Source organism: Oryx dammah, unplaced genomic scaffold (assembly GCF_014754425.2).
Source record: "Oryx dammah isolate SB20612 unplaced genomic scaffold, SCBI_Odam_1.1 HiC_scaffold_25, whole genome shotgun sequence".
NCBI lineage: Eukaryota > Metazoa > Chordata > Mammalia > Artiodactyla > Bovidae > Oryx > Oryx dammah.
Window position 1 is genome coordinate 97,626,910 of NW_024070209.1, and position 9,429 is coordinate 97,636,338.

At 58.5% G+C, this 9,429-nt stretch overlaps 1 protein-coding gene across 2 annotated transcripts; it reads left to right on the forward strand.

The window, feature by feature from the left end:
- The first annotated feature begins 2,238 nt into the window (after window positions 1–2,238).
- LCN2 (lipocalin 2) lies at window positions 2,239–6,354 on the forward strand. Of its 2 annotated transcripts, XM_040225230.1 has the most exons (7): window positions 2,262–2,494; window positions 3,025–3,161; window positions 4,557–4,636; window positions 4,842–4,961; window positions 5,191–5,292; window positions 6,014–6,043; window positions 6,169–6,354. In XM_040225230.1, the coding sequence occupies exons 1-6, from the start codon at window positions 2,357–2,359 to the stop codon at window positions 6,034–6,036; spliced, it is 600 nt and encodes a 199-aa protein (XP_040081164.1). In that variant the 5' UTR covers window positions 2,262–2,356; the 3' UTR covers window positions 6,037–6,043; window positions 6,169–6,354. The 2 variants fall into 2 exon arrangements, with proteins under 2 accessions (XP_040081165.1, XP_040081164.1); XM_040225231.1 differs by lacking the exon at window positions 5,191–5,292 and having other exon boundaries at window positions 2,239–2,494.
- The last annotated feature ends 3,075 nt before the right edge of the window (window positions 6,355–9,429 follow it).

Consider the following 9,429-nt stretch of genomic DNA (forward strand, 5'->3'; position numbering starts at 1 on the left):
GACTTTTAGAATCTAGAATATTCCTTGCAGTGGCTCCTTGGTAATCCAAGGCACTGCCCCTCTCCTACTTAAATTATTTGGAACTCCATCCATCAGGCTCCCCAGCATCTAGCAGTTACCACGACTCAGTGGACATGAATTTGAGGACACTCCAGGGGACAGGGAGGACAGAGGAAGCTGACGTGCTGCAGTCCCTGGGATTGCAAAGAGTTGGACAAGACTTAGCAACTGACCAGCAACAGACTAGAGGATTCCTTTTAAGGTCAAAGAGAGCAGCAGCCGGTGGAGGCCCTGGGGCTGTGAGCAGGGATGAAAAGGGTGGGATGGCCTCTGGTGCAGGCGGGCTTCGGTGGTAACATCCTGAAGAAGCTTTGCTCATCTCTGCTTCCTGTGCTTTCACCACCGGACAGGGCAGGGCCTCTCTGCCTCAGGAGGATACAACCCACCCACCAGCTCAGGACCCCTCCAAAGCCTCTTCCCTCGGGGCCTGGCACCCCAGAGCCGAGGTCAGGGGAGCTGGTTCCTAAGCAGCAGGTGGGAAGAGTCAATGAGGCCCCTGTCAATCTCATTTGGGGCCAGTGGACTCTCAGTTTCAGCCACAGATCAGGTCTCCAGACAGCCTTGGCCCGCATGGTGAGCAATTTGGGTGACTCTGCCCAGGGACTGGGACTTGCCACTGCCTCCCAAGGATGGCCAGGCCCCCAGGGAGGAAAGTGCCTCCCTCCAAGGACAAAGCTGGGATCAGCCATGGCAGGGATATTTCTGGGGTCCCAGACCTAGGCCACTGGGCTCCAAGGCTGTGGCCAGAGACTGCACATGGCCTCAATGGCTTCTCAGAGAGAAGGCTGAGGGGACTTCCCTGGCGGCCCGATGGTTACGACTTCACCCTCCAGGATTCCTCGGTGGTCCCATGGTTAAGAATCTGCCCGCCAAGGCAGGGCACAACACGGGTCCCATCCCTGGTCGGGGAAGATCCCACATGCCACAGGCCAACTAAACCAAGCTGAAGCGCCACAACTTCTGAGCCTGCACTCTGAAGCCTGTGAGCCCACACTCTGCAACAAGGAAAGCCACTGTGACAAAAAGAGCTAAAGAAAAGCCCCCACTAACTGCAACCAGAGAAAGTCCCTGAGCGGCAAGAAGACCCAGTGTGGCCAAAATGAAATAAATGAAAAAAAAAAAAACTTCACCTTCTAATGCAGAGTGTGGGGGCTCGATCCCTGGTTGGAGAGCTAGAATCCCACTTGCCGCATGCCCCTCTCAGCCAAAGTCAAAACATAAAACAGAAGCAGTATTTTAACAAGTGACTGTTTGTTACAGTACAGACTTTAAAGACTAAAAATGGTTCACCTTAAAAAAAAATCTTAAAAAAAATAAAAAGACAAGACCAAGTCCTTGCACTCCCTGTGACTCAAAGCACTTGGTGTCCGGAGCAGCCCAGTGGATAGCCTGCCCTCAGGCCGTAGCCCCCTGCCCCCTGACTCAGTGCAGAAGCTCGCCCTGTGCTGTCCCCCACCCCCAGCAGCATGGTGCCTGGGCTGTAGTATCCACGCTCTGCTTTGCTGAGCATCCACACGTGGGGCTCTGGTGTCCAGCTTGGGGGTCTCATCTACTGGACCCACAGCAGGGGCCAAGTCCTTTAGGGGCTGGAGGAGAGGAGGGGGCGACTCGAGGAAGACGCGTGTCCTTCAGCCTCTGGTCTGGTGTGGGGCTCCCTGGGTGGGGGGTCAGGGGGCAGGATCTAGGCTCCAAGAGCTCAGGGCTCACACCGCACACTCTGTCCTTCCTGGTTAGAATTCTCTCAGCTGCCCAAGGGACTTCCTTGTCCCTTCTGAGAACCAGGCCTATTTGACTACATGGACTACGAGCGTAATTCTCTATTTTCACTGGGGGCTTGGAAGCAGGAGTCTCATCACACATTCCCCAACTTGGGCTAGGGCTGAGCTGGGGCTCCTGGAAGCCAGAGATGACAGCTCCTCTGGATCGGGGACCACCAACCATGCACAGAGACAAGCAAAGAGAAGGGAAGGGACACAGAGCGGGTGTGGAGGGAGCCCTTGTCCCTGCCAGAAGTTGCGGAGCTCTGGGGAAGGTCCCCTCCCCACCCCCTGGCCTTCTGCCCCTGGTCTTGCCTAATCTTGACGAGCGGGGAAAGGGGCAGAAATCTTGCCAGGTGTTTCAGCAGGAGTGCTGGCAGTTGCCTCACCCTTCCGGGATTTGGCAAAATTCGAATCACTCCACCCTGGGGTGGGCCATGGGTCAGGTGGACCATAAATAGGGTCCCCCCAGGGAGCCTGCTTACTTGCTTCCTCCTTTAGCTGCTGCCTGGACCGCCGGCCTCCTCTGCCCTGAAACCATGTCCATAGGTCTCCTGTGGCTGGGCTTCACCCTCCTGGGGGCCCTGCACATCCAGGCCCGGAGTTCCACCCCCAGACTGCTGCGGGCCCCACCTCTGTCCAGGATCCCACTGCAGCCCAACTTCCAGGCTGACCAGGTAAGGGCCCTGGAGGGACAGCAGCAGGGGGCGGGCAAGGAATCGTGTGAGTAGAGGGGACGGGAGGTGAAGGGTCTTAGCGAACCTGCAAGGGCAGGATGCCCAGGCTTCATTCAGCTCAGCCTGCCCTCTGGCCCTCTGACGGAAGCCAGGCTCCATGGCCCCACGTTGACCCTGACCTTGCTGGCAAGAAGATCACCTGGACAGACCTTCTCTAGATCCACACTCTCTCCCATCATCTCTGTAGTGAGTGAATGACGGGCACACCTTCAGTCCTCTGCATGAGGAGGAAACTGAGGCCCAGGGAGGACACCCCATCCCTACCATCCTCAGGGCTCCCTCCTGGCCGGGCCTCCCCCAGCTCCCACTGGCTTCACCAGTCCAGGAACTGAATGCCCAGTCCCAGGCCTGCTGCTCAGTGAGAGGGGCTCCTGGCTCAGGGGCAACCTCCCAGCAGTGCCTGCAGGGACAGTGCTGTAGGGGAGCCCTAGGGTGGTTTGTGGGTTCCGCCTATTACAGCCCCCCTGTAGTTCCAGGGGAAGTGGTACGCCGTAGGCGTGGCAGGGAATGCAATTAAGAAGGAAGAGCAAGACCAGTTTAAGATGTACACCTCCAACTACGAGCTGAAGGAAGACGGCAGCTACAACGTCACCTCCATCCTGTTAAGGTGAGAGCTGCCACCTCCTTGGGGAGGTGGGGGAGCCTCGAGGGGCTGCTTGAGTGTCTAGAGGCAGATTCATGTCACAGTCAAGGGCTGACCGGAGGAGAGGCAGTTGCTCACCCTTCTGCTCCGCAGGGGATTCAGATATTAACATTTGTCCATTTCTTCCTGCGTTGCTGTTCAGTCACTAAGTCGTGCCCCGCTCTTTGTGACCCCTTGAACTGGAGCCCTCCAGGCTCCTCTGTCCATGAGATTCTCCAGGCAAGAATACTGGAGTGGATTGCCACGTCCGGGATCTTCCCAGTCCAGGAATCAACCCTGCATCACCTGCTTTGGCAGGTGGATTCTGTACCACTGAACCACCAGGGAAGCCCTCTGCCTTCATCAGATCAACATTCATTGGTCATTTCAGTCCAAATAGACATGGACACAGGCATCAGGAAACAAGAGACAGAGAGGAGGGGTCTCCTGGATGGGGAAGAGGGTCCCTGAAGCCAGCCTGGAGACCCACCCAGGTCTTCATTGAGGGCTTACAGGGAGGTAGCCTCCAGAACTGGGCCTTGCCTCGGAAGGAGGCACAGAGCATCCATAGCAGGGGCTGGTGGACTTTGAGTCAGAGGGAAGCACACTTTCAGGAAGCAGCAAGTCATCCTCCAGCTACCCAGCAGGAGCTGATAAGTGGCTTGGCTGGGGGGCAGCCCACACACTGCCAGGGTCCTCAGACACCAGGGCAGAAGTGATCTGGGGAGGAATGGGTCTGAGCAGGGTCCCTCTGGGTGTGGTGGAGAGAGAAACGGTGGCTGCCAAGGAACACCAAGCCTCTCTGGCACCCAAGGGAGACTGAGGCTGGAGCATGTGTGCAGCAAGAAGCAGAGGGAGCATGGGTTTGGGGAGATACGCTCTGGAATACCAGGAGAGAGGGTGGAACTCAGGTCAGGGTTGATCCAGGAGCTAGAGGAGTCCTTGGCATGGAACAGACTGGAACCTTGGAGGGTTGAGTCCCCCAGGAGAGGTTACAGACAGGGAAGCAGCAGAGGGAAGATAGGAGTAGGGGATAAATACCTGAGGAATGGGGTCGGGGACAGTGTGTAGGGAAGACCACCAAGAAAAGACAGTCCTGAAGAGGAAAGGACAGTGGGTGCTAAAGGGAGGATCTGAGCAGGATCAGGTGGCCCAGGGTGGACCAGGCAGAGACACCCACACATAGGCTCAGAGGCCCATCTGAGCTGGTGGAGAGGGGACCTCCTGCTGTGGCGGGGGATGGGCTGTCTTGGGCTGGGCCAGACCAGGGGTGTCAGAATCCCAGCCCCTCCAGCTGCAGCCCTGGCCCCTACCTTGTCCAGCCCCAGGAGCACAAGCCCCTGTCCCCTCTGCCCTCATTCACCCATCTCTCGCCCACAGGGACGAACGCTGTGACTACTGGATCAGAACTTTTGTCCCAAGCTCCCGGCCTGGCCAGTTCACCCTGGGCAACATTAGGAGTGAGTGTTGAGGGAGGTGGGCCCTGGGGTTGGGCTTCCAGGAGGTGGGGGGAGCAGGGTCCTCGTAGAAGGGGCACAGACCTCCTCACCCCTCCACACAGATGCTGTTCTGCATGGAGAGCCCCTGTAGACAGGTGGGGAACAAAGCAGCTCCCTCCTCCCAGGACAGGCTAACCCCTCCCTGTCCTTCCCATCTTCCCCACAGGCTACCCCGGGATAAGGAGCTACACCGTGAGGGTGGTGAACACCGACTACAACCAGTTTGCCATAGTGTACTTCAAGAAGGTTCAAAGGAAACAGGGGTACTTCAAGATCACCCTTTATGGTAGGTCCTTCCCTCGCGACCCTGGGGACCCACTCCCACCCAGCCCCCCAGGTCCTCTCCAGTTCAGGAGAGGTCCTCTCCAGTTCAGCTCCGAGCCCCTGCCAGGGGTGTCCAGGGAGGGAGGCCCTTCTGCAGACCCTCCATGAGGAAGGGGTCAGAGGCCTTGTTCATACGTTCAGCAATGTTTATAGAGTATTTGCTGGCCTCCCGCCGGCCACCTTGACCACAGGGAGGACCAAGGAGCTGACCCCTGAAGTGAGGGAAAACTTCATCAACTTCGCCAAGTCCCTGGGCCTCACCGATGACCACATCGTCTTCCCTGTCCCGATTGGTAATGGCCCGTGCGGACTGTCCAGGCCCGCTGCTGTCACCCCGCCCCCCGGGGAAAGGGGGGCGGAGGAGGGGCCTGGCCCTCTGCTCAGTCACTGAAGCCCCTCTCTGGGACTCACTCTGGGTTCAGGAAGACCCTGCCCCAACCCAGGGATCTGGGCCCCAAGTGTTCCTCCTTGACAGATGAGGATTTCAGGCCCAGGTCCAAATTTTCCCAGTCTCTCAGCCCCAGGGCCCCTTCCCCCTACAACCCAGGCCCTCACCATCTGGGACCACTTCCTCCTCCCTCCCTCCCTCTTGTCTGGGGCCCCTTTCCTCCTCACCTTGAGGCCTGCTCACCACTGACTTGAAAGGCGGCCTTGTCTTCAGGAGGCCTGGCCTGGGCAGGGGCCTCCAGCCGGCCGCCCAGGGAGCCAGCAGCCCCCCATAGCTAGGAGACTGCCGGGGCTCAGCAGGTAAACAGGCGGCGGCCTGGTGCCCGAGCAGATGTGTGGCAGGGCCTCGCTGGCCTGCTCTGGAGAACGGGGTCCCCCCGAGCTACTCATCCTCAGGCCTTCCTCACAAACCCCTGCTCCCGTCCCTGAAGGGAACCCCCAGATCTGCAGTTGCTGGGCCAGGCTGGGGCCTGGGGTGCCCAGGGGCAGGGCAGGGGTCCCAGTGGGCAGAAGTCTCTCACACACACACACACACCTGCCCATTCTGACAGACTCTCTCCCCCACAGACCGGTGCATCGATGGCCAGTGAGCCTGCAGTGAGTACGGCTGGGGAGGGGGGGCGGATGGGAGCTAGGGGCGTGCAGTGGGCCCGGGGTCTCAAACTACCTTTGCGCCCCCCACCCAGGACGTTGCTGTCTCTACTTTCCCATCTCCCTCTCGGGTGCCTCCGGTCTCTCTTTGCTCCCACCCCCCTCACGCCAGCCTTTGCCCGGCACAGCAGCCAGTTAAGCCCCCACCAGCCTGGACACCAGTAACAGGAGAGAGCCCAGAGACCCTTCTGTGGTTCCTGCAGCCCCGAAGATGCAGCCCTGCCTTACCTGCTAAATAAACACTTGCCCCACCCCGAGTCTGTGCTGCTTGACTCTGCTCCTGGATTCCTGGGCCATTGGGAGGAGGACAGGCAAAGGCTGGGCTCACATTGGCATGGCTCCCGGAGCCCCTGGGGTCCTCAGCAAGAGACAGAGGCCCCAGGGCCCGTGGCCAGCTTTGGCTGGACCCTTCCTAGCCCCCCACCCCAGGCCAGCAGCAGGCCTCATATGACTCTTGACTTCAAGGAGTGACTGGCCCATCAGAAACACTGAAGGGGCCACAGCTCGTTTCCACATTCGGCCACCTGCAATAGGCGTCACTGCAGAGGCTTAGCCAGGGCCGGGGAGCTGGAGGGGGGCTGCAAGGGCTGAGGTGCTGTCACCCCAACTTCCTCACCCCTGTGGATGCTGGAAGATGGCAGCTAGGGCAGGAGGTGTGCACAGTCGGTGGGGCAGAGGCACACCCAGCCTGAGGCTGTGCCAAGGGAGGGAAGGTCACCAGGCGTGGTCCCCTGCCCCTCTGGTAGCCAAACCTCCCTGCCCCTGGTTGGCCCAGGGATCACTCTCTGGCTCCCACTGGTGGGTGGCTGCGACCATGCTGAGCCCGTTCAGCGTCCTGTCCTCACCCACGCCTCCCCTCCATAATGACCTCCAGACCAGCAGGGCCAGAGCTGGGGGCTACAGGGAGGTGAATACGCCACCAGGAATCCAGATTCTAGAAGACTCAAGGACTCCAGGCCTGCACCCACCACTTGGCTGGGCCTGACAAGCCCTTGTTCACCCACAAGCCGGAGCTGGAGCCCCTCCTTATTGGCATCAGGAACCCCCTCCCTGCCTCTTCTTCCACTTGCAAGATCAGAGGCTGGAGAGGCGGGGTTCTGAAGAAACCCAGGCTTCTCCACCCTCAGACTTGCCCACCCACCGGGTCACCTTTTGGAACTGTGCTAATCCTGGATAATTTCCTTCTCAAATTCTTAACATTGTCACCTCTGCAAAGGCCCCTTTCCCAAATAAGGTACCATTCACTGGTTCCAAGGACTCATTGTTGTTTAGTCACTAAGTCATGTCCACCTCTTTGTAACTCCATGGACCGAAGCACACCAGGCTCTTTTGTCCTCCACTATCGCCCAGAGTTTGCTCAAATTCATGTCCACTGAATCAGTGATGCCATCCAACCATCTCGTCCTCTGTTGCCCCTTCTTTCTTGCCCTCTGTCTTTTACAGCATCAGGGTGTTTTCTAATGAGTTGGCACTTTGTATCAGGTGGCCAAAGTATTGGAGCTTTAGTTTCAGCATCAGTCCTTCCAATGAATATTCAGGGTTGATTTCCTTTAGGATGGACTGATTTGATCTCCGTGCTGTTTAAGGGACTCTAGAGGTCCAAGGACTAGGACCCAGTTGTCTCTGGGGACTGCTATTCCGCCTGCCACACTGGGCTTGGGGACAGGATGATGACAGGCTTTGTGAGATGGGGAGTGAGAGGTGAATGGGGACCCTAGAGACAGGTCCCCACCTCTGATCGAGCCTGGCTGGGGTAGCGGCTGCATTGTCCTGTGGTCTGGTTTGTGGACCTTGACCACAGGAGTGGCGTGGGCAGGGTCCAGGTTCGCTTTGGCTTCTGGGAGTAGAGAAGGGGCCAGCCAGGTAGTGGGCTTCATCACCTGCACCACCCAGCTCCCCATCCTCCCACCCTCACTCAGCTGCCTGGGGGTGAGGCTTTGGCTGGGCTCTCCTCTCCTTTCCTCCCACCTGCCTCCCTCTGCCCAGATCTCTAGCCCCAGGCCTCAGGCATACACTCAGGTCCAGAAGAAAGGCCACTCCTGGAATACTATGGTGGGGACTGTGCCCAGTTCTCCATGGAGTCCACCTTCTAAGAGGACAAGCCAAGGGCCTCCCCTGCCTGGTTCCCCTGACGGGATGGGAGTCCTGGGGTTGGGGAGGGGGTACTCTCTGGGGCTGGGTTGTCTCCCTGGAAAGAGGGGGTTGAATACCTGGCAGAAACGTGAGCAAGGCTGAGGAAGGAGGGCTGGGCCCCTGCATTTGGCTGACTGGTGAGAGGCCCTCCCAGCGACCATGGTATTTCATTAAGACAGAAGAGCCCTGTGTCCTCTGATGGGCACAGAAACACCTGCGTCTGTGTGTAACACACAAGTGTGCAGAGACACGGCAGAAACACAGATCACACATGTGGACATGCTGACGCAATCCAAACATACGTATCCTTCCAAGCACAGGACACCCAAAGGAAAACACATGTTTTCTCCCAGATGTGAAATCATACCTGGGGTCACAGGGGCCCACCCTGTGTGTGAGTTCACAGACAAGGGGTGAAACACATGGATACCTAGGCACAAGGAGCAGCAGACCTTCAGAGAGACATACAGGTTCCCAGAAACATGCCAACGCCCGTAGGGATACACACCACACAGACATGGCAGGTGGATGGGAAGGCTCATGCATGGAGCTTGCTCGGGGACCCCTGATGCCCCATGTGCACCCATCTGAGTGCCCAGTTCCCCAGGCATACTCCTAGCACCCTTCCGAAGCCAAGACTCTTCCCTCTGCAGTGGAAGAGGTGCCCAGGTGCTACCTGCCCCCTGCTCCATCCATGGGCACAGTACCTTCAGAGAGGGCTGGGGAGTGTGGCCAGCCACAGGTGGTGGGGAGTAAGTGGAGGCCTGAAGGCAAGGGAATGGGGGGAGGGATACCCACCGCTTATAGTCAAGGAGGGTGAGCTGACCCGGGTGAGGGATTGTTCACTACAGTTCTTCCCACCTGGTTCAGCATGGGCCTCACCTCCACTCCACCTGGTTCAGGGAGAAGGTGGGGCTGCCATCGTGCAAGTCAGTGGTGGTGCTGACTGCAGGACATGACTGCATCTTCCACGCTCCTCAGGAGAAACAGCAAGGCAGCTTCCGGGACAGAGAGGATCCCTCCTTTTTGTCATCATCAGGGAACACACCCAGGCCTGACCCCCACCTGAAGGATGGCCTTCTGGCAGGAACTACCAGTGTGAGACCAGAACCAGGCCTCGGAGCAGCTACAGTGACAGGAGTCCCAGTAAGTAAGCCCCTCTCCCCTGGACATGAGCCTGACTCAGCTGTGTCCTTGGC

Coding starts and splice junctions, on each gene's coding strand:
- LCN2 (XM_040225230.1), top strand. CDS start 2,357: ATGTCCATAGGTCTCCTGTGGCTGGGCTTCACCCTCCTGGGGGCCCTG. Junction 4,637..4,841: donor CACCCTGGGCAACATTAGGA/GTGAGTGTTGAG, acceptor TCTTCCCCACAG/GCTACCCCGGGATAAGGAGC. Junction 4,962..5,190: donor CTTCAAGATCACCCTTTATG/GTAGGTCCTTCC, acceptor CCTTGACCACAG/GGAGGACCAAGGAGCTGACC.